At 49.3% G+C, this 25979-nt stretch overlaps 1 protein-coding gene across 18 annotated transcripts in view; it reads left to right on the top strand.

Annotated features, from left to right (window-relative positions):
• The window catches only part of Osbpl10 (oxysterol binding protein-like 10), a 255044-nt gene that overhangs the window by 63475 nt on the left and 165590 nt on the right, over nt 1-25979 (top strand). For all 18 annotated transcript variants that reach the window (XM_087562464.1, XM_087562465.1, XM_087562466.1 and 15 more), the window contains 1 exon segment: nt 23697-23872. In XM_087562464.1, the coding sequence (XP_087418590.1) occupies nt 23697-23872 (176 nt within the window).

Raw genomic sequence — 25979 nt, forward strand, 5'->3', positions numbered from 1 at the left:
TCTGAACTCAAGTCTTTGGGCTTGCACAGCAAGCGCTGTGTCCCCCGGGCCTCCTCCTGGCTTCTGTCCGTTATCATTGCCACTGTCACTTTATGTGTAAAGGTCGCTGGTTTTAAAGCTGCTCCTCGGAGGGCAGTTCGAGTCCAGGTGGATGTGATGTTGTTGAAGGCCAAGTGACTTTGCTGGCAGCTGGGCTGGTGAGAATGGCCCTGGGAAGAGAAGCCAATCCAATCACTACGTACTCATTGGATCCAAGAGAGGGGGCTGCAATGGTCAAGGAGCCAGAATGGCTCAGCAGAGTCAAAACTCACCTTAGAACTATCCATTTAATTTTTTTTCTTTTGCTAATGAGATAATTTGCTGAGAGGGGGCCGTTTAATGAGAAGTCCCCCTTCCCTCTCTTTTAACCTTGAGCTACTAAGAGCATCTTTCATTAGCAGCGGAGAGGTGGAGTTAATGGCATCTTGGAGTTAATGGCATCTTTCACGTTCCATTCTGCTGCTTCCCTTTTCCAGGGTCATTCTCCAGGTAGCTCAGAAGCAGCCTCATGAAACAAAAGGCAGAAGGCACAGAAACCACTGGAGTTGGTCTTCTTTATTTTTGATGGGGAAGGACAGGATCCAGAGAGAAAATGACCGGTGGCTTTAATAGCTTCACAGGATAGAGATTGTCCTAGAAACATTGCCTGAGAGACCACAGAAAGTGCAGCTGGCAGTCTGGGGCTCGAAAGTTATTTACTTTGTTCATTGATACACGCATGACTGCCTGCCTGTAGGTAGGCATGCACACCATTGCATGCAGTCCCAGCGGAGGCCAGAAGAGGGCGCTGGAGCTCCTGAAAGATGGTTGTGAGCCACCGTGTGTGCTACAAACTAAATCTTAGTCTCTGCAAGGGGGGTGGGTGGGGGGCGGGCAGAGAATGACCTTCGGTGTTTGTGTCCCTCCTCCTTTTCCATTCACCTTTGTTTTGAGTCAGGGTCTTTCACTTTGACCTAGGACTTGTCATTTGGCTAGGCAGGCAGGCTCCACTAACCTCCCCTAGTGTGGGTGATGACAAACTGGCTTTTTCTTACATGGCTTTTGGGGATCAAACTCAGGTGTCCGGGTGGCAAGCATTTTACTGACTGTGTTGTGTTCCTAACTTAACGTGTATATATTTTAGGACATTTCCTTTTGGTTCAGTGAATTGTCTCTCCTGTGACCTCAGATTGACACTGTTAGAGAGTCCCCCCAACCAGGCTCCTCTGCTGTAGCAGCAGGTTCCTGGTGGCTACTAATCACCCAGTTAAGTGACAGCTAAGTGCACAGTGCTCCTTTCTGGCCCCAGGGGAGCTGCTGCTCTTCTCCCTGCATCTCCCTGAAGGAAGTGCTCCCACATCTGCAGCGATCAATACCGCCTCTCCCCCACCCCAGGTACTTAAAAATACCCTGACCAATGGAAAGCAGAGTGTTACAGCAGAGGAATTGATCTCGGAATGTCTAAAGGCAAGCAGACACCCGGAAGTGACAGCTAACCTAAGACAAGGTTGTTTATTCCTGTCCAGTTTGTTTTAAACCTTGTCGTCTGTTGTGGAATGGACTGGATGGCAGTGAGCTATGTATGCAGCAGAAACACCCACACCATGGCCCCTAATGGCTAGGCATCTGGCCTCTAATTCATGCGGGGGAGCCACAGAGTGTAGGGCTGCAGGTGAAAAAGTGACTCTTTTAGCTGAGCTTCGAGAAAGGAAAGCTGTCTCCCCATCCCACCCCCATCTGTATGTGTTCTGTGTTTTATGTCCATCATCTGTCTGTCTGTCTGTCTGTCTGTCTGTCTGTCTGTCTGTAAGGTCTGACGTGGTTCAAGCTGGCCTTTGAACTCTTCCTGTAGCCAAGGGTGACCTTGAATGTCTCATGTTCCTGCCTTCACCTGGGCACACTCCACCATGTGGTGTGCTGGGGACCAAACCCACAGCCTGGTGCCCACTGGGCAAGCATGCTCCCAGACGAGCTACATCCATCCCGTCTCCGCTCTGATCTCTCCCAGGCTGTTGGTAGGTTCCGTTGCTTCCATCCTCCACAGCGATCACCACTACAGAATGATACTTTGTTTCATGTCTTTGAGGAGTCTTTCCTAGACTTGTGTTTCCCGGACTTCTCCCCGTACCTGCTGTCAAAGCCCGGTGCTGCCCAGGTTTGCCAGGTTCTGCCTTCTGCCAGGGACTGAGACCGTGCACCTGCTGTCCCACACTGTTCAGGACACACCAGCTGTCCTCTGTCCCTGTTAGCCTGCCGTGCCCTCTGCCTCCCCCAGATTGATATTTGTGGTCCAGAACATGGTGGTTTTGTTTAGCTCACACTTCTGGCCCTTGTCCTTCTGTTTGTCGCTCATGCTAAGGGGTCTCGGTGACAGGCCAAGTTGGATCTCCTACACAGCAGAGTGCTGTCACTCTTTGCTCTCAGTCTTCTAAAGAGCTTACTGTGTGGTTGGGCTGGTTGCTCAGTTGGTGAAGTGCTTGTCATAAAAGTGGGAGGACCTGAGTTCCACCTACAGTACCCCCACAAAAGCCAAGTGTGACTTTAGCACTGGGGGGCAAACACAGGGTGATTCCTAGAGATCCTGGGTGGGCCAGTCTAGCAGAATTGGCAAGCGGTAGGTAGGTTCAGTGGGAGACCCTTTCTCAAAAAGTAAGGCCTATGACAATTGAGGACACCTGCTATTGACCTCTGGCCTCCCCACACATCCACATGTATCTATACACACACATGTACACACACATGCACACACAGAGAGGCATGCACACACATACACAGAGGCATGCACACACATACACACACAGAGTCATGCACACACACACAGAGGCATGCACACACATACACAGAGTCATGCACACACACACACAGAGGCATGCACACACATACACACACAGAGGCATGCACACATACACACACAGAGGTATGCACACACATACACACACAGTGGCATGCACACACAGACACACACACAGAGGCATGCACACACAGACACACACACACAGAGGCATGCACACACGACACACAGAGGCATGCACACAACAGACACACAGAGGCATGCACACAACAGACACACAGAGGCATGCACACAACACACACACAGAGGCATGCACACACACACACAGAGGCATGCACACACACACAGAGGCATGCACACACACAGAGGCACGCACACACACACAGAGGCATGCACACACATACACACACAGAGGCACACACACATACACACACAGAGGCACGCACACACAGACACACACACACAGAGGCACGCACACAACACACACACAGAGGCACGCACACAACACACACACAGAGGCATGCACACACACACACAGAGGCATGCACACACACACAGAGGCATGCACACACACACACAGAGGCATGCACACACACACAGAGGCATGCACACACACACACAGAGGCATGCACACACACACAGCGGCATGCACACACACACAGAGGCATGCACACACAGATACACACAGAGGCATGCACACACAGACACACACAGAGGCATGCACACATCCACCCCTTCACCCCCCACACTAAAGTGCTGACTGACACTAAATGTTTCCCTTGTACCTCTGCAGTTTCCCATCAGTGGGACACCATCTCCACAAGGGCAGGCATTTGTCTCTGTGTGTCTGTTTCTGTCTCTCCTGTGGGGACTTAGGAATCAAATTCCACCCCACTGAAAGAACAGCCAGTGTTTTTTTTATTATTATTATTATTAACTTGAGTATTTCTTATATACATTTCAAGTGTTATTCCCTTTCCCAGTTTCCGGGCAAACATCCCCCTCCCCCCTCCCCTTTCTTATCGGTGTTCCCCTCCCCACCCTCCCCCCATTGTCCCCCTCCCCCCAACAGTCTAGTTCACTGGGGGTTCAGTCTTAGCAGGACCCAGGGCTTCCCCTTCCACTGGTGCTCTTACTAGGATATTCATTGCTACCTATGGGGTCAGAGTCCAGGGTCAGTCCATGTATAGTCTTTAGGTAGTGGCTTAGTCCCTGGAAGCTCTGGTTGCTTAGCATTGTTGTACATATGGGGTCTTGAGCCCCTTCAAGATCTTCCAGTTCTTTCTCTGATTCCTTCAACGGGGGTTCTATTCTCAGTTCAGTGGTTTGCTGCTGGCATTCGCCTCTGTGTTTGCTGTATTCTGGCTGTGTCTCTCAGGAGCGATCTACATCCGGCTCCTGTTGGTCTGCACTTCTTTGCTTCATCCATCTTGTCTAATTGGGTGGCTATATATGTATGGGCCACATGTGGGGCAGGCTCTGAATGGGTGTTCCTTCAGTCTCTGTTTTAATCTTTGCCTCTCTCTTCCCTGCCAAGGGTATTCTTGTTCCCCTTTTAAAGAAGGAGTGAAGCATTCACATTTTGATCATCTGTCTTGAGTTTCATTTGTTCTAGGCATTTAGGGTAATTCAAGCATTTGGGCTAATAGCCACTTATCAGTGAGTGCATACCATGTATGTCTTTCTGTGTTTGGGTTAGCTCACTCAGGATGATATTTTCCAGTTCCAGCCATTTGCCTACGAATTTCATAAAGTCGTTGTTTTTGATAGCTGAGTAATATTCCATTGTGTAGATGTACCACATTTTCTGTATCCATTCCTCTGTTGAAGGGCATCTGGGTTCTTTCCAGCTTCTGGCTATTATAAATAAGGCTGCAATGAACATAGTGGAGCACGTGTCTTTTTTATATGTTGGGGCATCTTTTGGGTATATGCCCAAGAGAGGTATAGCTGGATCCTCAGGCAGTTCAATGTCCAATTTTCTGAGGATCCTCCAGATTGATTTCCAGAATGGTTGTACCAGTTTGCAATCCCACCAACAGTGGAGGAGTGTTCCTCTTTCTCCACATCCTCGCCAGCATCTGTTGTCCCCTGAGTTTTTGATCTTAGCTATTCTCACTGGTGTGAGGTGAAATCTCAGGGTTGTTTTGATTTGCATTTCCCTTATGACTAAAGATGTTGAACATTTCTTTAGGTGTGTCTCCGCCATTCGGCATTCCTCAGCTGTGAATTCTTTGTTTAGCTCTGAGCCCCATTTTTTAATAGGGTTATTTGTTTCCCTGTGGTCTAACTTCTTGAGTTCTTTGTATATTTTGGATATAAGGCCTCTATCTGTTGTAGGATTGGTAAAGATCTTTTCCCAATCTGTTGGTTGCCGTTTTGTCCTAACCACAGTGTCCTTTGCCTTACAGAAGCTTTGCAGTTTTATGAGATCCCATTTGTCAATTCTTGATCTTAGAGCGTAAGCCATTGGTGTTTTGTTCAGGAAATTTTTTCCAGTGCCCATGTGTTCCAGATGCTTCCCTAGTTTTTCTTCTATTAGTTTGAGTGTGTCTGCTTTGATGTGGAGGTCCTTGATCCACTTGGACTTAAGCTTTGTACAGGGTGATAAGCATGGATCGATCTGCATTCTTCTACATGTTGACCTCCAGTTGAACCAGCACCATTTGCTGAAAATGCTATCTTTTTTCCATTGGATGGTTTTGGCTCCTTTGTCAAAAATCAAGTGACCATATGTGTGTGGGTTCATTTCTGGGTCTTCAATTCTATTCCATTGGTCTATCTGTCTGTCTCTGTACCAATACCATGCAGTTTTTATCACTATTGCTCTGTAATACTGCTTGAGTTCAGGGATAGTGATTCCCCCTGAAGTCCTTTCATTGTTGAGGATAGCTTTAGCTATCCTGGGTTTTTTGTTATTCCAGATGAATTTGCAAATTGTTCTGTCTAACTCTTTGAAGAATTGGATTGGTATTTTGATGGGGATTGCATTGAATCTGTAGATTGCTTTTGGTAAAATGGCCATTTTTACTATATTAATCCTGCCAATCCATGAGCATGGGAGATCTTTCCATCTTCTGAGGTCTTCTTCAATTTCCTTCTTCAGTGTCTTGAAGTTCTTATTGTACAGATCTTTTACTTGCTTTGTTAAAGTCACTCCGAGGTACTTTATATTATTTGGGTCTATTATGAAGGGTGTCGTTTCCCTAATTTCTTTCTCGGCTTGTTTCTCTTTTGTATAGAGGAAGGCAACTGATTTATTTCCATCAACGTGATCCATTATATAAACAAACTGAAAGAACAAAACCACATGATCATTTCATTAGATGCTGAGAAAGCATTTGACAAAATTCAACACCCCTTCATGATAAAAGTCCTGGAAAGAATAGGAATTCAAGGCCCATACCTGAACATGGTAAAAGCCATATACAGCAAACCAGTTGCTAACATTAAACTAAATGGAGAGAAACTTGAAGCAATCCCACTAAAATCAGGGACTAGACAAGGCTGCCCACTCTCTCCCTACTTATTCAATATAGTTCTTGAAGTTCTAGCCAGAGCAATCAGACAACAAAAGGATGTCAAGGGGATACAGATCGGAAAAGAAGAAGTCAAAATATCACTATTTGCAGATGACATGATAGTATATTTAAGTGATCCCAAAAGTTCCACCAGAGAACTACTAAAGCTGATAAACAACTTCAGCAAAGTGGCTGGGTATAAAATTAACTCAAATAAAACAGCCAGTGTTTTTAACTGCTGAGTCGTCTCTCCCACCCCCAAGCATGTGAGTATTTGCACACCTATGTGCACATGTGCAGCGCATGGCTCTGTGTTCGTGCACCCCATGTGAGGTTCCCGTTGGTTATCCTGGTTTTTCTCTCCACTTTACCCATGAGGCAGGGTCTCTCACCCGAGCCCTTAGCTCACAGATGTCCTTAGTCTAGCTGATGTGCTCTGGGATTGCCCTGTCTGTGTTTATAGAGTGCTGGGGTGACAGGGAGGGTGCCATCCTGCTCTGCCTTTAAAGACTTTTATGAAATGGTCAGTGATCTGAATGGGGCAATAATTATGAGGAGACCTTTTTTTTGTTTGTTTGTTTGGTTTTTTTTTGTTTTTGTTTTTGTTTACCGGGACCACAAGGGAACATGGATTAACCTCCTCAGTCACAACATTGAGCTATACCCAGAGGGATGCTCAAGGGAACTCCCCGAGGAATCCCAGTGCACTTAGTAGGGCTGTTCAGAACATCACTGACAAATGATATAAGGAGTTATAATTATGGGCAGCCCTCAGCTTCAGCCCTCTGGCGGGAGAGCTACAGAAGCAGGCGAACTGGCTAGAGCTGGATCACGTTCTATAGAGAAATCATCTAAGAGGTGATACTGGGTGACTGAGGGCTTGAAGGCTGAGGTGGAAAGGGGTTGGCTGTTTGGCTCTCTTGGGAGAAAGCTGGCCTTTTGTTTGCTCTCCCCTGGTGAGTGTTACTGGCCTGGTTCTCTGTAGAGGGAAGGGCGCTCACCTGCTGCCTTGTACTGACATGCTGGCTGACCATGTTGCTCTGTGTATGGTCTGAAACACCTAAGGAGGTCACTGCCTGTAGCTGTTCCATCCAGCAGACAGGGTTAATAAGCTTGATCGAGGGGACGTTCTCAAAACTCTGTTAGACACAAATGTGCATTTACAGACCTGCAGGGAACATGGATCCCCCCATCCACCCCCGCTGTCCTCCCTCCCTCCTTCCTTCCCTTTCTTTTTGGAGATAGGGTCTCTGTCTTACCTTGAACTCACTGTGTAGTCAAGGATGACTTTGAAATCTTGATCCTCCCCCTCCCAAGTGTTGAGATTGTAGGTGCCCCCCCCTTGCCCAGGTACTTTCTTTCTTCTCTTTTTTTATTGTTGAGCTTTCTCTTCTCTTCTCTTCTCTTCTCTTCTCTCTCTCTGTGTATGAAAGAGAGAGAGAGAGAGAGAGAGAGAGAGAGAGAGAGAGAGAGAGAGAGAATTTCTATCTATGTGTCTGTCTGCATGTACATGTGTATAGACCAGAGGATAATTTAGGATGCCATTCTCAGGAGCTGTCCATCTTGCTTTGTGTGAGGTAGTCTCTCTGATTTCTCTAAGCTAACTGGCCAGGCAGCCAGCCCCAAGAATCCTCTTACCTCTCTCTGCCCCCTCAACACTGAGAATACAAATGTCACCATGTGCCTGTGTGACAAATGCCACCATGTTCCTGTGTGCTATGCTGTTTTATTTTAAACCTAACTTCTACGGGTGGAATGCAGGTCCTTGTGTATGTCCAGCAAACGCTTTGCTGACTGAGCTGTCTCTGCCTTGAACTCTTGATCTTCTTGCTTCCGCTCCTGGGTGCTGGAGAGACAGGCATTTGTCCTTGTCATTCTGTGAAGTTTTCCTTTGTTCGAGGTAATTGGGCTGGTCAGAGTGGCTAAGCGAGTGACAGGCTTTTGACCAGGAGTGTTTTCCTGCTAATCTCTGCCCTCCTCTCTCTGTGGACCTTAATCTCAAATGCCCTGAAGAGTCATCACTAATGTCCTGGAAGTGGCTTTCCTTATGGAACGTCACGTGCTCCCGGACACATTGATGAGCTTAATGTTCTTGTGTGTGGCTTGAGAAGTAGGTGTCGCAACTTGTGTCTACAGAGAGCCACCGCAGACTGTGTCCCTGCATAAGTAGGCCTGGAACTACAGTTGGTTAGCATTTCTTTTGTTTATACTATTTGGTGGTCGCTGCATTGCGCTTGGCGGAGGAGAATTCTGAGCATTTTGCAAACACCGCCTTAGCTTGTGCCCACAGCTCCTGAGGGGAAGATAGTTTTTATCACCCAGCGCCTTGTCTTGTTTTGTGTGTGTGCCTGATGTTACGTTAGAGGCCACTCTCTTCCAGAAATCAGCTCATATCTCCCTGCAGATTCTGGATAGAGTGGATCAGCAAGTCTGCTCTGGCCTTTAGGTCTTCCTCACCCTTGTGGCTGTGAGCCCAGAGCCCTGAGCCCCGACCCTAGTACTTAGACCCAGAGCCCCGCCCCAGTACCTAGACCCAGAGCCCCGCCCCCAGTACTGAGGCGCAGAGCCCCACCTTCAGTACTTAGACCCAGAGCCCCAGCACTTAGACCCAGAGCCCCGCCCCCAGTACTTAGATCTAGAGCCCTGTCCCCAGTACGTAGACTCAGAGCTCCGCCCCCAGTACTTAGACCCAGAGCCCCGCCCCCAGTACGTAGACCCCAGAGCCCCGCCCCCAGCACTTAGACCCAGAGCCCCGCCCCCCAGTACTTAGATCTAGAGCCCTGCCCCCAATACGTAGACTCAGAGCTCCGCCCCCAGTACTTAGACCCAGAGCCCCGCCCCCAGTACGTAGACCCCCCCAGAGCCCCGCCCCCAGTACTTAGACCCAGAGCCCCGCCCCCAGTACTTAGATCCCAGAGCCCACCCCCAGGACTTAGACCCAGAGCCCCGCCCCCAGGACTTAGACCCAGAGCCCCGCCCCCAGGACTTAGACCCAGAGCCCCGCCCCCAGGACTTAGACCCAGAGCCCCGCCCCCAGGACTTAGACCCAGAGCCCCGCCCCCAGGACTTAGACCCAGAGCCCCCAGCCCCAGGACAGATCCAGAGCCCCGCCCCCAGGACTTAGACCCAGAGCCCCGCCCCCAGGACTTAGACCCAGAGCCCCGCCCCCAGTACGTAGACCCCAGAGCCCCGCCCCCAGCACTTAGACCCAGAGCCCCGCCCCCCAGTACTTAGATCTAGAGCCCTGCCCCCAATACGTAGACTCAGAGCTCCGCCCCCAGTACTTAGACCCAGAGCCCCGCCCCCAGTACGTAGACCCCCCCAGAGCCCCGCCCCCAGTACTTAGACCCAGAGCCCCGCCCCCAGTACTTAGATCCCAGAGCCCACCCCCAGGACTTAGACCCAGAGCCCCGCCCCCAGGACTTAGACCCAGAGCCCCGCCCCCAGGACTTAGACCCAGAGCCCCGCCCCCAGGACTTAGACCCAGAGCCCCGCCCCCAGGACTTAGACCCAGAGCCCCGCCCCCAGGACTTAGACCCAGAGCCCCGCCCCCAGTACTTAGACCCAGAGCCCCGCCCCCAGGACTTAGACCCAGAGCCCCCAGCCCCAGGACTTAGACCCAGAGCCCCGCCCCCAGGACTTAGACCCAGAGCCCCGCCCCCAGGACTTAGACCCAGAGCCCCGCCCCCAGTACTTAGACCCAGAGCCCCGCCCCCAGGACTTAGACCCAGAGCCCCCAGCCCCAGGACTTAGACCCAGAGCCCCCAGCCCCAGGACTTAGACCCAGAGCCCCGCCCCCAGTACTTAGACCCAGAGCCCCCAGCCCCAGGACAGATCCAGAGACCCAGAGACCCGTCCCCCAGTACCCAGACCTTTGAATTGTCTTCTCTCTAGTGCCTTCCTGCCTTGTGACTCTGGCACATAGGTGGGGTTGCCTGGTGTGGAGTCCTCTAAGAACAAGGAATTCCTTGTCCTTTGGAACTGAGGGCATCTGAAGGGTTGAACCCCTCTTTGGGATGCCAGCTGTGCTAACCATGACCAGGTTCTCTCCTAAGGAAGTTCTAGGACAAGCATTTCTGCTCTCCCACCTTAGGGTCCTGTCATGGCTGCCTTTAATTTTCAGCCTTTCTGAGGAGTTTGCTTCCTTTGCGGCAAACCATAACACCTGCCTTTGTTTTAAGAAATGTCTGTTGCAGGGAAACCTTGAAAGTGAGGATTCTGCTCATTACCACACTGATGTTGCCCCTGGTGCCCCCAGTACTGGTCCACCCCACAGAAGGCAGAGCAGGTTTCACGTTTCTTCTGAGTTCAGTGGCTAAACACAGCTGTTTCTTTAGGTGGACACTGTGACAAGTTCAGACTGAGCTGGGGATAACTTCTATACAGTGGCCTTTGAGTTAAGCTGGTGGCAACTCTGGCCCAGGCTGGCCGCTCTTTGGGATTATGTGTTCCCTGGAGAGCGCCTTCTGTGCCCACAGTTGCCCTGGGAAGACCCAAGCAACTGTGATATGACTCCATGTGGTCCCCACGGACAATTCTGTGCACAGCTCTGTGTCGTAGGGACACAGATCTCAGTCGAGCATGGAGTGGTTTCTCTTTTGCTCTTTTAGATCCACTTAATTAAATGCCACGTGGAGCCAGCAGCCAGCCGGGGGATTTCAGTTGGAAACTGTGTTCTTTTCTAGATCCTTCTGAGGTAGTCCAGTCTGATTGCCCATAGATCATGCCGGCTGTTTGGTGCATTAGTGCCTGGGACTAATTGCCTGCTTGGCCCAGCCTGTCCTGCCCGGCCCTGAGATTGCTGACTGGGTGGCTATTAGGCTCTGCTGAGTGTTTTGGGTCTCTGCCAGTCCAGGAGGTGTGGGTCATGCTGGGCAAAGGAAATTGAGCAATGAAACTAATGCTAGGTGTGAGGCACCCTGGAGAGGAGGGTGTGGGAGAGGCTGAGAGGGGAAAGCAGGGTGCTGTTGGCTAATTTTCTCCCCAGGATAACGGACCCCACAGAAGCAACTTTAGGGCTTCTTTTGGCTCATAGTTTGAGGGTGCAGTCCATCACGATGGCAAAGACATTTCAGCAGGAGCAATGGACAGCTTGCTCTGTTCCTGTCAGGGAGACACTTCCACCCTTGTTAAACCTCCCTGGAAACACCTTCATAGACACACCCATAAGTGTGTCTTCTCCGTGACTCAGGGTCCAGAGAGGTTAACTATTAAGATTAGCCCTCGCGGGGTTGGGGATTTAGCTCAGCGGTAGAGCGCTTGCCTAGCAAGCGCAAGGCCCTGGGTTCGGTCCCCAGCTCTGAAAAAAAGAAAAAAAAAAAAAAGATTAGCCTTCACTGTATTTCCTGGTGATCCCCTGCACTCCCTGAAGCATTCTTCCTTGTGGGTCTTCGTTTGGTCCCCTTTCCTTTCCTTCTCCTATGTTGAGTCTGGCATCAAGATTGTTCTTTGGGTCCTCTGCCTCTGAATTCCTGTCTATATTTGAAAAATTTCCAGTGTTTGTTTCCTCCTTCCCACCTCCATGTATTTAAAATAGCTCTTTTTTTGGGGGGTGGTGTGGGTATGGAGAAATGACTTAATTGGTTAAGAGTTCTTACTGTTCTTGAAGAGGACCCCAGTTCAGTTCCCAGCACCCATTCCAGACAGAGCAGAACCTCTTGCAAGTTCAGCTCCAGGGCACCTGATACCTACCCTCCAGGCCCCTGCAGTCATATGAGCATACCCGCACACTGACACACATGCAGACACAAAATAAAAATAAAATCTAAAAATAAAGATTGGGGCTAGGTAGGATGGTCCTGGAGAGACAGCTCAGTGGTTAAGAACATTGGCTGTCGGGGTTGGGGATTTAGCTCAGTGGTAGAGCGCTTGCCTAGGAAGCGCAAGGCCCTGGGTTCGGTCCCCAGCTCCGAAAAAAAGAACAAAAAAAAAAAAAAAAACAACAAAAAAAAAAACCAAAACATTGGCTGCTCTTCCAGAGGACCAGGTTCGATTCCCAGCACCCATATGGGAACTTACAATCATCTGTCACACCAGTTCTATGGGATCTGACACCTCTGTAGGCACTGCGTGCACATGGTACACAGGCATACATGCGTGCACATGGTACACAGGCATACATGCAGGCATGGTACACAGGCATGCATACAGGCATGGTACACAGGCATACATGCAGGCATGGTACACAGGCATGCATACAGGCATGGTACACAGGCATACATGCACATGGTACACAGGCATACATGTAGGCATGGTACACAGGCATACATGCAGGCATGGTACACAGGCATACATGCAGGCAAAATACCCAGATACATTTTTTTTTCCTTTTTTTCGGAGCTGGGGACCGAACCCAGGGCCTTGTGCTTGCTAGGCAAGCGCTCTACCACTGAGCTAAATCCCCAACCCCCCAGATACATTTAAAAACATGAGGTTGAGGCCTGTGTTGTGAAGTGGGGGTTTTCACAGGTCTTTATCTCTGAGCAAAGCCATGCAGTGTGGGGGTCAGAAGTGCGCTGTAGGCACACGGCTACATCTGCTGTGTTCTTGGTTTTGTTGGTGGTGGGATTGAACCCCAGGCAATCTCTGTGCTAGGCAGGCACTTGTGTACTGAAGTACCCCTGCAGCTGCTGATTGCAGCCGCTGTTGCTTAGGTCTAAAACTCTGGGGGCTTAGTCAGCCCCTCTGTGCCTAGGTACCCCATTTCCAAAGCAGAAATGGTGGTACCTACTCAGTCATAAGGTTAGGTAAGGATTAGCAGTTTTGATTTTTCTCTGTGTTCACGCTGTTTCCTATAGTCTGGCACTGGCTGAAAGCCCTAATTCTAGATACACAATAGAAGCAATAGGCGATTAACCGTGCTCTCTGCAAGCTGGCGGTAGTAACAGTTGCTCCCTACCACCTGCTCCAATGTTCTAGGTTCCTGAATGAATGAAAGACCAGGCACACACACACACACACACACACACACACACACACACACACACACACACACACAGAGAGAGAGAGAGAGAGAGAGAGAGAGAGAGAGAGAGAGAGAGAGAGAGAGACACACTGAGACTTCTATTTTTTTTTTTTTTTTCGGAGCTGGGGACCGAACCCAGGGCCTTGCGGAGACTTCTATTTTAATGCCTTAAACAGCTCGGTGACTGGGTCACTCCAAACCTCCAAGCAGCTAGCACAGTCTCCCCTCCGATATTCTTGAATTATTACTTACTAAAACCTACATTCTATCCTAAAGTCCCGCCTCTGTCTCCCTGCCCAGCCATTGGCTGCCGGCAACTTTATTTATCAATCAATGCCAGCCAGGGGCAGGGACCCTCAGTGTCTTACACATAGATTCTTGTGTAATTTTGGGAACCCAATTAGCATAATACAAGTATTAGGCCAAATCCACAACAATATACCCACGAAACAAACGAGGAGGACCCTATGTAAGTGCCCGCGATGATGGAGCAAGGATGAGGACCTGGCTTCATCTCTGTCGCTCATGTGAAAAGTCGGGCATCCCAGTGCTGGCAAGGGGGCTCACGTGCCCGGCAGTGTAGCCAACCAGCGAGCCCCAGGACCAGTGAGTGACCTTGTCTCAGAACTTAAGGTGGGAGCTATTGAGGAAGACACCCGATGTCCATGTCTGACCTCCACAGCCCTTAGGATGGCCCTGTTTTTCTGAGACACATGAAACCGATATAATAATGGTCTCGTCTTCTTACACAGGATTTTCAGTATGATGACCGCGGTAGTTATCTAGGGTTCTGGGAAATGGATTCTGGGGTTCGGAAGCTTCGTGACTGGTGGTGAGTGACTGGCTGGTACCACTGTCATCTGGCAATTAGCCCGAGTGTCTTAAGATTAATGTAGTATTATTTTTATGGCTTTCATACATAGGAAGCCGTGGATGCCCTAAAGCATCATTTCCAGTTCTGGGCATGTGGATTTGGCAGCCATGATATATTATGCTCAGCAGCTAATTGTCGAGCACTTTGCTGAAGACAAGGGCTCAGTTAATGTCCCCTCAGAGCCACCATAGGTTTCTCCTCACCCTGGGTTCTGCACCACGTTTGGTGCTTAGGCTCATTGTCTATCATCCAGTCATCTTTCAGACATGGTTCCTGTCAGGTTCTCAGGGGCTAGAATAGTCACCAGGTTCAATGCTGGCACCCAGTTGTTGGGGAGGGGAGGGAGCAGTGTGCATTGTAATTCCTTGTTTTAAAGATATTCACAGGCTGGAGAATTGGATTGGCAGGTAAGGGTACTTGCTACTCTCACGGAGGACCCTGGGTTTAGTTTCCAGCACCCACATGGTAGCTTACAACCATGTGCAATGCCAGGTCTAGGGACGGCACACAGACATATATGCAGGTGAAACACTCATGCACCAGGTCTAGAATAAATAAGTCTGGAAAATGTAAAGGCATCCCGCTGGCCTAGGAGGAAGAGCCCAGCGGCTCCGTACAGTGTTGTGTTAGCTCACTGTGGTTCTGGGCAGATGCCAGAGGTTCATTCCGTGGCTACATGGCCCCACGGGATTGGGGGAGTGCTGTACCTTAACAGCCATAGCAGCAGCACCGAGTTCTCTGTGAGAGAAGAAAAGATGGACGTATAGTGAGTAGCAGGCCCTGCTTCTGCCACACCTGATTTCTGCCACACCTAGTTTCAGAGTTCAGGTTACCTACTGCATGGTGCTTTTTAAATGTACCAGCGTTCCTGCAGGGGTCACTTCCTTCTCCCAGCTCCCTGTTTTATTTTGGCTGTCCCCCTCTCTTTAATATTGGAGTTCCTTGAGTCTAGGGTCCAGGCCCACTCCTCCCCATTTTCCCCTTCTTCTCTGCATTTCCTCCCTCCCTCACTCCTCCCTTCCCTCCTCTCCCCTCCCCTTTCTGTTTTTTTTTTTCTTCTACTATTCCTTATTATCACACCACATCTTCCGCTGGACTAGAACTCACCAAGTAGGCTGTCCGGCCAGTGAGTCCCAGAAACCCTCATCCTCACTTCTCAAAGTGCCAGGATCACACTCAGGTGCCACGAGGCAAGCACGTTTTTTGTTGTTTCTGTTTTTGTTCTTTTAAGGGTCTAGGGGATCAAACTGGGGTCCTCCTCAATGCCTGCAAGTTAAGCACTTCATTGACTGAGCTCTCTCTTTAGTCCTGAGTTTCCTTCCTTCCATTTATTTCCTTGTAGGCATATGCACTACAGCATATGCGCGGTAGGACTGAGGGCCACTCGTGGGGTGGACTCTTTCCTTCTACCATGCAGGCCCTGGGGGACTGGACTCAGGTCATCGAGCACCTTTACCCATAGGAGCGTCTCATGGGCCCAGCAGCCACACATTCCTCCCTGTGCATTGTCACACAGACCTGTGGCCTCAACAGCCACTCAGTCCCCAATGATCTCAACATTCCCACCTCCATCTCAGACCCCTCACCTCTCTGCATCCACGTCTCTCACGATGGCCTTATGGTTCATCCGAGTTTCCTGTCAGTCACAGCACCAATAAGTCCACCATCCTCACCCTGGTGGGCTGTTGCTGGGAACATGGCAGACGTTCTCCTTGTTTAAACACTTTATTTGTTTTTGTGTGTTTTGGTTTAAACGGACTAGTTTTGTTTAAACACTTTCATGACAGCGTAATTGGCTGTAAAATCCGCTAGTTCTAAGTTTACTCTCAGGTAGTTTTAGTTTGTTTATGATGTAGTTGACAACTGTGGACGTTCACTGTAAGAACAACACACACACACACACACACACACACACACACACACACACACACACACACACACCCCTTCTAAGAACTTTGCATTTCATACTATTCCAACTGGAAAAAGCAGATGTCTGTGGTCCATTTCCAGCATAAGGAGATTTAAGGGTTGGTCAGATTCACAGGTGAGCAGGGAGTGCTAAGCCCTATCCCCCACCAGATGGCAGTTGTCCCTGCTGGCTTAGGATGTCTGCTATGGGGCCCGAACCCTTGATCAGAGAAGAGGGCATTCGAAGCCCTAAATGATTCAGCAGGTAAGACTCAGTTTCCTAAACTAACAGGTGGGGAGCTAGGGAAGGGCCTGGGAAGGGAGGACAGGGATTTCTCTAGACCCAGGGACTTTAAAGACTGTCCTCTTGGGCTGGAGAGATGGCCCAGTGGTTAAGAGCACTGACTGCTCTTCCAGAGGTCCTGAGTTCAAATCCCAGCACCAACATAGTAACTCACAACCATCTGTAAAGGAATCCAACACCCTCTTCTGGTGTGTCTGAGGACAGCTACAATGTACTCATCTACATAAAACAAATCTAAACAAACAAAAAACCCATCATTTTGTAGCCAATCAATATGTCGGCCATTTTTACTTTTCTCCATGCTGCCATCCTTTTCTGCAGAGTTGTGTGTCAAATGCCTGCTGTTTGAATTTGTTGTCACCTGAGTTCTAACACTACCCTCAGCCCACAACGGCTATGATTCATCCCACCTGTCTCTTTGTGTCTCCCTTCCTCCCTCCCTCCCTCCCTCTCTCCCTCTCTCCCTCCTTCGTTCTTCTCTCTCTCTCTCCTTTCCTCCCTCCCTCCCCCGCCTGGACCTTTTACACACTGACAGTCTGACCATGTGTCAAATTCTGCCTCTGGCTTCTTAGGCCTCACATAATTCTGAGGCTCTTCCCTGTCATCCCGTGATTCATGTCGTACCGATGCGGAACGGTCCTCGGTACTCCATGGTAGATGTCCGCCGAGCTCCATCTGCACGCCAGCTGATGGCTCGCTGAGTGGCTTCCAGTCCCTGCCTGCTGTAGGGAATGCCACGCAGTGTGTTTGCACACACTTCTTCTGTGTGGATAGACGAGTTCCATTCTGTTCAGTCGCTTTGTGGGAGCTCCTAGTTGGGCTTCAGGGGACGTTTATGCTTCCTCAGCAACTGTTAGTGTTTCTCCAGCCCGGGAGAAAGGAGGCTGAATCCTACCTGTATGTTTATTGTAGCCATTCCATTGTGTGCAAGACGCGCCTCATTGTGGCTTTGTTTACATGTTGCTGACACCACTGCACGCCCCTTCTCCTATGCTTGTGGGACATTTTATCCTTGGGGCAATCTGGTTTTGTTTCTGTCCCTGTGATAGTTCACCTTGACAAAATGCAACCTAGGGAAACCAGGGTTTACTTTAGCTCCTGGTTTACAGTTATGGTACATCGTGACAGGGAAGTCGAGAGAGTGGGAGCTTAAAACATCTGCACGCAGCACAGCTGCCGTCAAGGGCAATGACTGCGTGCCTGCTTAACACTCTGCAGGCTTCCCCAGCATAGCACAGGACCGCAGGGCATGGTGGTACCTGCGTATAGGCTGGGTCTCCTCACCTCAGTGAATGAAATCAAGACAGTCTCCTAATGACATGCCTACAGGCCAACCAGATCTGCACAGGTTCTCACCGAGACATGCCTTCTAGCTGATTCTAGCTTTTTTTTTTGTCAAGTGTATAATTAAAACCACCCAGACCAATTGCCAACTTCACCAGGCCAGAATCATCCACATCTGTGTGTCTAAGGGCATTTCCAGAGAGGTATATCTGAGGAGGGGAGACCCACCCTGAGTGTAGATGGGACCATTCATGAGCTGGGGCCCCAGAATAAATCAAAAGGAGAGAGGCGAGCGGAACAGTGTTTGTGTGCGTCCCTCTCTCTGCTTCTCCATTACTGCCACAACGTGACCAGCTCCTCACACAGGTAGATGCACCTGTGGGGAAGCTTTGCCACTTCAGCTGGCAATGTTCCCAGGAACGTCAGCCTGCCCGTCTCTCCAGAGAGCACAGTGCTGTGTCTGTTGGCCTGGCCTAGTTAAACTGTTAGCAGAGCAGGGCAGGCACCGGAACAGCCAGACTCCGTGCTCTCATCTGGGTGGACAGCTGACACTGGAGGACAGAGCTGGCCAGCCGCTCCAGTCCTTGCTGGAGAAGACGGAGGCCCTCTAGGAGCTAACTGCTTTCCCCCTGCACCGCAAGGCCTCTCCCCGCCTCTTCTCACACTGTATGTGATGCACTTGCCACCCTCTGTTGAAGCCTCTTGGTAGGCAATGAAGATGGCCTCTTCCGCTCGAGGCACCATGAATTTCTTCCCTCTCTTCCCTTCACCGTGCTCAAGGCTATTTTAACCCTGTACCCTCTCCTCCATTCTGGTTCCGCATCCCTAGATCTCAGTTCCGCAAGTCCTGGGACCTCACAAGTTACACCCTACTAGCTGGCTCACTTCTGTCAGGACGCAGCACCACAGCTGGAGTCTGAATTCTATGTTAGTGTGAATATCACCAGCTCTCACCTCCCAGCACCACTGCAGGAAAACTGATCTCTAGTAGGTGCTCCGGAAATTATTCAGAGAAATTGAACGCCACTGAGATGGCTCAGCTGGACTAGCATCGCCCACACAAACCCTGAAGACCCAAGTTCAATCCCCAGGGCCCATTTGATGGAGAGAACTGATTCTTGAAAGTTGTGGCTCCTGCATGCAAGCTGTGGCACGTGTGTGCATGTGTGCGCACACACACATGCTGCTGTTGCTGCTTCTTAAAGACATCGAGGGCCCAGACTGTCACTAAGTTGCTAGGATGTTTACCCAGCGTGTACTAAGCCCCGAGTATGATTCCCAGCTCTTTATGAGCAAGGTAGGATAGCACACACTTGTTCAGCACTCAGGAGTTGTAGGACCAGAAATTTCTCATGCTTAGCTGCATACAGATTTCCAGGCTATCCTGGGCTACATGAGAACCTGTTTTAGGGGGAGAAAAAGAAAAGGGAAGATAAATCAGTGAACCCTTGCAGCTGCAGTTCTCCTTCTAAACCTTGTGGAACCTTTTTTGGGCTCTTTTGTCTTTAAGCATAATGTGGGTGCATTCACCCAGACCCTGTAATCTATGTGGAGGAGCCTAGCACAGCTGACCGCCTCGAGGCTGAACATGAATTCCCCGATAGTCAATCCTGACTGTCAGTTTGACAGGATTTGGAATCTCCTGGGAGACACACCTCTGGGCCTTTCTACAAAGAAATTTCTAGAAAGGTTTAACTGGGGAGGGAAGACCCACCCTGAAAGTAGGTGGCACCATCCCCTAGGCTTAGATCCTAGATGGAAAAAAGAAGCGAGCTGAGCGCCAGTGTTCATCTGTCTACTTACATCCAGCTCTGGGTGCCAGTGGCGAGCTGCCTCACACTCCTGCAGCCACGTCCTGCCCAGCACAATGGACGGAGAAGTGAAGCCATTGCCTTTGCTGTGAGTGTTGTCTCTGCATCGAGGAAAGCCATGACTTTCAGATATGGCTCCAGGCTGGAAACAGGCTCGCAGGCCTGTTTCTGCGGTCCCCGTTGCCCAGGCTGGCTACCCCCAAGCTCCATCTTGTTGGCTCTGCTGTAGATGATGCAGGCCGGCCCACTGCAGGTAGAGCATTGGCTTGGGGCACGGCACAGCCTGCGCATGGGGTACTGGGGTGGGGTTATGGTGTGCGTTTGGGACTGTGATGTGTACATCGGGAGGGGTTGCATTTATGTTTGTATTATGTGCATCGGGAAAACAGTTCTGTCTATGCGGTGGTTGGTTTTAAACTTCAACTTTGGCGCAATCTAAAGTTAGTCTGGGTAGAGTCTCACCTGAGAAATTATTCAGACCTGGCATGTCTGTGGTGATTGCCTTGATTGATCCAGCCCTCTGTGGGCGACACCATTCCCTGTGAATGAACTGTACGGGAGAGAAGTGGCAGAAAGTGAGGAAGATTCATTCTTCTCTGCTCTCGACTGTAGATGTGATGTGGCGGACTGTAACCTGGGCCAAATAAACCCCAAACCTTTCTTCCCCTATCTGTTTTTTTGGTCAGGGTATTTTATTATAGCAACAGAAACAAAATTAGAGGACTATGCGTTTAGGATTGTAATGTGTACGTTGGGAGGGGGTTATGGTCTACCTTTAGGATTAAATATGCACACTGGGAAGGGACTGTTTTCTAAGCAGGTTGATCTGTGAGCCACAGAGATAATAGGATATTCTATAGGAGACAATCAGTCAGCTTTTGGCTTTTGCCATTGGGAACCAAGGTTCCAAATTCTCAGGTCCCTTGCCCATGAATGAGTGCAAATACGTGTGGTCCAGTGTGCCCAGTAGGCACAAGCGAGGCCATGGCTGCATAGGTATGCCAGGTGTGGTTTGTGAGAGTATATGTGAGCGCCCATGTATGGGAGTGTGAACACAGGTGTGTGATGTGCACAGGTGTTGTGGGTTGGTGCGTGTGTGCATGTTTGTCTGGCTTGTGTGCATGTGGTGTTTCTTTGGAAGTACCAGGACATCTAAGGATGTTAGTGACTGATTCTTGTCCTCGGCCCTTTCAGAAGGGCCTGCCACCTGCCTAGGAACCCTGCAGGGCCTCTCCAGACGACTGGAACAAAGGGAGGGTGCTCCTTCCTGGGTCTGGTTCCTCTTCTTACTCTCTTTTCTTGTCTCAATCATTTAAATTTAATTTAGCAAAGAAAATATTCCCTATACATCATTTAGTTCACCTACATAACAGTCAGGTTGCATATTAAAGATACACACAGACATTCTCTCTCTCTCTCTCTCTCTCTCTCTCTGTCTCTCTCTCTGTCTCTGTCTTTCTCTTGTCTTTCTTTCTCTGTCTGTCTATGTCTGTCTCTCTGTCTCTGTCTCTCTGTCTCTCTGTCTCTCTCTCTCTCTCTCTCACACACACACACACACACACACACACACACACACACACAGATTGTAGAGGTTAGCTTTGTTTCAACTGTACTCGAAAGAAAAGACCTTTAAGATTCATCTGGCAATTTCATTTAGCTAATGCAGCCGAATCTAGAAATACAGTTAACTTTCCTCAGGATGAAAGCCATGACTTTCAGATATGGCTCCAGGCTGGACCTGACAGAGCTGTGACCCGGCAGGAAGCGAAGTTTAATTTCTTTCTTCCCAGGAGCTGTGGCCAACAGAAATGGCTTTTCTCAATGCCAGGTGGATGACTGTCATCAGCCTGTGACTCCAGCTGACCTTAACTTTCAAAGGCCATGTTGAAGGAACACTATGTCCCCCTCTGTTAAAACCCTTAACCAGACACTATCCCATCCCCCTGATAAGTACAAATCTCAACTATATTCAGAAAATAAGTCCATGATTTCCTCCCTCCCTTTTTCCCTCCTCTCCCACCCCTCCTCCCTTTCTCTCTCCCTCGCACATGCTGGGATTCAAGGCATGTATCAACACACTTGGCTATTTCTATATTTTAATTTTTTTTTTTGGTTCTTTTTTTCGGAGCTGGGGACCAAACCCAGGGCCTTGCGCTTCCTAGGCAAGCGCTCTACCACTGAGCTAAATCCCCAACCCCTTCTATATTTTAATTTTGAGATGACTTAATGTGTGTAGGTATTTTGCCTACATGTCTGTGTACCATGTTCATGAAGTATCCCTGAGGATAAAAGAGTGCATTGGATGAGCTGTGACTGGTGTCCCAGATGGTTAAAAAGGGCCATGTGGGTTGTGGGCCTTGAATCCACATCCCCTGGAAGAGCAGTCAGTGCTTTTAACCACTGAGCCATCTCTCCAGCAGCCCCAATTTATTTATAAGACAGAGTCTTACAGTGTAGCCCACGTTGGCCTTTCATTTGAGTCAATCTTTCTGCCTCTATCTCCTGAGTCCTAGGATTACAGACATGAGCCACTAGGCCCACGCAGCTTGAGAGGAGTAGTTTGTTAATAGCCTTCATTTGGACAAATAGTTCATTTGTGCATCTGTGGTTTGACTCTTGGGAGCCTGGGGAAAATAGCACAGTTAGCCGAGAGCTTACCTAGCATGTGTAAGGCCCGATTGGATCCCTAGAGCTGCTTAAACCAGGGTTGGTGTGTGTCTGTAAACCTAGCTCTTGGCAGTCAGAGGCTGGAGGATTGCTTGATTGTTTGAGGCTAGCCTAGGCTATGTAGCAAGATACTCTCCTGTGCCCTAGAAAACTAATTGCATTCATACTTCACAAAGCTTCCAGATTGTTGCCTAACAACTTGGTAGCCATTTGGGGGGGGAAAGTAATCAACTGTACAAAGCTCTTCATTCTCAAATAACCGTGGTTACGTGTAAGCAGCGACGTGTGGCCCCGTGGGTGTAGCGTCACTTCCCAACCTCAGGGCCCCGCATATCTCCACTTGATCTTCCTGCTTTACATCAACAGGTGTGGGGTGGTTGGTGCTGCAGATAGAACTTAGGGACTCCTACATGTGAGGCCTGTCCCCTACAACTGAGATCCCCCTCAGCCACCCCCAAGACCCTGGTGTTTGCTTTGGCCTTAATAATTTCTGAGACCCTTTGAAAAGACACATCACTGAAAGACTTGCATTGTGATAAGCAGTGTGTTAAAACTGCTGGAGTCCATAACGTGGTCATGTAGCATGACATAGTTTTCAGAGTGGGGGAATATAGCTTAGTTTAGGCGAGCATTAGGCTCTGGGAGCAATGCCGTGTGTGTGTATGTCTGTGTGTGTGTGTGTGTGTGTGTGTGTGTGTCTATGTGTTTCTGTATATGCATGTGTGTATGTGTGTGCGCCTATGTGTCTCTGTTTCTGTGTATGTGTGCCTGTGTTTCTGTTTGTGTATTTATATATGTATATATACATGTATGTCTGTGTCTGTATGCATGTGTGTGCCTGTGTGTATCTGTGTTTCTGTTTGTATGTGTGTGTGTATCTGTGTCTCTGTGTGTAAGTATGTGTGTGCCTATGTGTTTTTGTGTGTCTGTGTGTTTGTGTATTTCTCTCTGTGTTTCTGTGTATGTGTGTTTCTGTGTGTGTTTGTATGTGTGTCTGTGTGTTTCTGTATATGTGTATGTTTGTATGTGTATCTGTGTGTTTCTGTGTATGTTTGTGTGTTTGTGTATGTATAGAGACAAAGACACAGTCTTCACTCCAAAGGGTCTAAGAGAGAGCTTATTCTGAGCCACTCACCTGCGAGTCAGTGGCCGGAGGACACAGGCTCAAGTTGTCCTAAGTGGCAATGCCTACCTGGAGTGGCCACATGAAATTATAAAGTCATAGGGAGGAAGGTCACAAATCAAGGCATTGCTGCTGGGTAGGGATGACAGTTAGGCACTAGGTGTCTTTTGCTGTCAGGCGATCTTCCTAGCTTCTGGTCTGATGCAAACTAGTAGTCTCCCAAGAACCTAATGTATCCCAGGGTTCTGTTCTGCTTTCACAGTTGACACCCTGTGTTTTCATGGTTCCACTGAGTCCTGGGAAGAATCCCAGTCTTTGGCTTTGTAGATTGGGTGCCCTGCTGTTGCATTTGGTTTGTCTCAGTCTTACCCTGCTGTGCAGCAGGGGACTGGCTGGAGAGAGAAGTCACGTGCTGTGGTCTCTATGTTCAGGTACTTTGTGCTGGATTTCGAGGCTGGCCTCCTGCAGTATTTTGTGAATGAGCAGAGCAAGCACCAGAAGCCCCGAGGAGTCCTGTCTTTGTCTGGAGCCATCGTGTCCCTGAGTGACGAAGCTCCCCACATGCTGGTCGTGTACTCTGCCAACGGAGAGATGTACAAGCTGAGAGGTACGTTCTCGTTCTGGAGACACTGAGGGCCTCACGATGGCTTTACAGTGTTGTGTTGAGCGACGGCCCTTCTGTTTTTGTGGGAAACACTTTAGAGCTGGAGGAATGGCTCACTGGATACAGACTGCCAAGCTGACAGCCTGAGTTTGACTCCTTGGTCTCATGTGACAGAAGGAGAGAACCACACCCCTGTAAATTGTCCTTTGACCTCCATAGGTGTGCTGTGGCATGGGTGAACACACACACACATACACACACACACACACACACACACACACACACACACACACACACACCCCAAATAAATGTGATTAAAAAAGACCACTCTGGAATCTTAAAAATAAAACAAAACAAAACAAAACATACCTTTTTGATTCCAGCACTAGGGACACAGAGGCAGGAAGTCTCTTAGAGTTGAAGGTCAGTTTGGTCTGCATAGAGTTTCAGTCCACCTAGGACTCCATAGTGAGATCCTGTCTCAAAAACAAATTAAAAAAAATCTTTAATAACTGGAGGGGCTCAGTGGTGACACCACTGCCCTCCCTGGGGTGGGGAAGTAGAATAAATCTTGGGAATCACTTGTCAGGGAAGAGGGAGCTGTTGAAGTAGGCTTGGCACTGAAGATTTCCAGTATTCATTCAAGCCTCTGTCTGTCTGTCTGTGTCTATGTGTATCTGTGTGTCTGTGCATACATGTCTGTGTATATGTCTCTGTGCATCTCTCACTCTGTATTGTGCATGCATGTCTCTCTCTGTGTTTATTTCTCTGTATGTGTGTGCTTCTCTCTGTGCATGCATGTCTCTCTCTGTATCTTTCTGTGTGTATATGAATGCATGTTTCTGTTTGTGTGTGTGTGCGCATGCGCGTGCGTGTGTATGAGCACTTATCTTTCTCTTTGTGCATGCATGTTTCTCTGTGTATCTCTCTCTGTGTGCCCCCCCATGTGTGTGTGGGTGCGTGTGTGTGTGTGTGTGTGTGTGTGTGTGTCTCCCCCAATCACTCTTTCTTAATCTTTACTTCGTTGCCTCTTTGGGAGTTGTGCTCTATGAGCAGAGCAAACCTTTAAATGCCCTAACACCTTTTCCCCAAAGTTTCTCTAGAACCTTCTCTTCGCAAAGGTTCTTCATGTTCTGCTCAGTCCATCACTGTTGTGGCTTTCTCTGGCAGCCTGCCCTGTCATTTTCCCTCTAGGCAGTTCCTGATGGTGCCCTCTGAAGACTGCCCTAGGTGGGAGGGCGGTGGAGGGAAGCCATTGTGCACTCTCAAGACCGCCCCATTACTCAGAAATGCTGAACCCGATTACTGCAGAATTTAGTTACCATTTTGCCAGGATTCTGTCTTGGCTGCATTCTGTTGTAGTTCTGATAAAATAACAAAATAAGCAGAGAGTTGGGGATGGGGCTGGGTGTGTGCACTCGTGTGTATGTGCGTGCATGTGTGTGTATGTGTGCACCTGAGCGTACACCCCCAACCCCACACATGCATACACTCCTGCAGTAGTTACTTTTAGCTGTGACAAAATGCTTGGCAAGGTCACTTAAGGAGAGAAGGTGTCATTTGGTTCACAGTGTAAGGGGTACAGTCCAACTTGGTGGGGCTGGCATGGCAGCCGGAGCAGGCAGCTGTGGGTCACATGGAGTCCACAGTCAGGAGACGGAGCGATGTACGCTTGTTCTCAGTTCTCTTCGTCTTATTTTGTAGGAGTCTGGGCCTATGGAATGGGGGAGCATTCTCTAAGGTGTTAGGTTGGGTCTCCCTCTCTGGGTTAGACCGCCCTGTAAATACCCTCACGCGCATGCTCAGAAGTATGTTCCCGTGGCGATTCTAAACCCAGCTAACTTGACAAAGATTAAGGGGACATATTCATCCTCCTGCATGCTCCCTCCCCCACTTTGATTAATGTTCTTTTAAGCCCCAAGCAAAGCTGGCTGTGTTAGTGTCGATAATTTTGCCTTCTTATATAAAATACCTCTTTTCCTTCCAAAGTGACAGTTAAGGACCAAAGACAAGCTCCCGCCCTGGGCTGTGCCTGGTGGCGGCCGCGCAGCCACGCTCTCAGTTCAGTTTCCATTTGTTTTACTGCCAAACACTACCCACCCCAGAGATG

Source organism: Rattus norvegicus, chromosome 8 (assembly GCF_021556685.1).
Source record: "Rattus norvegicus strain SHRSP/BbbUtx chromosome 8, alternate assembly SHRSP_T2T, whole genome shotgun sequence".
Taxonomy (NCBI): Eukaryota; Metazoa; Chordata; class Mammalia; order Rodentia; family Muridae; genus Rattus; species Rattus norvegicus.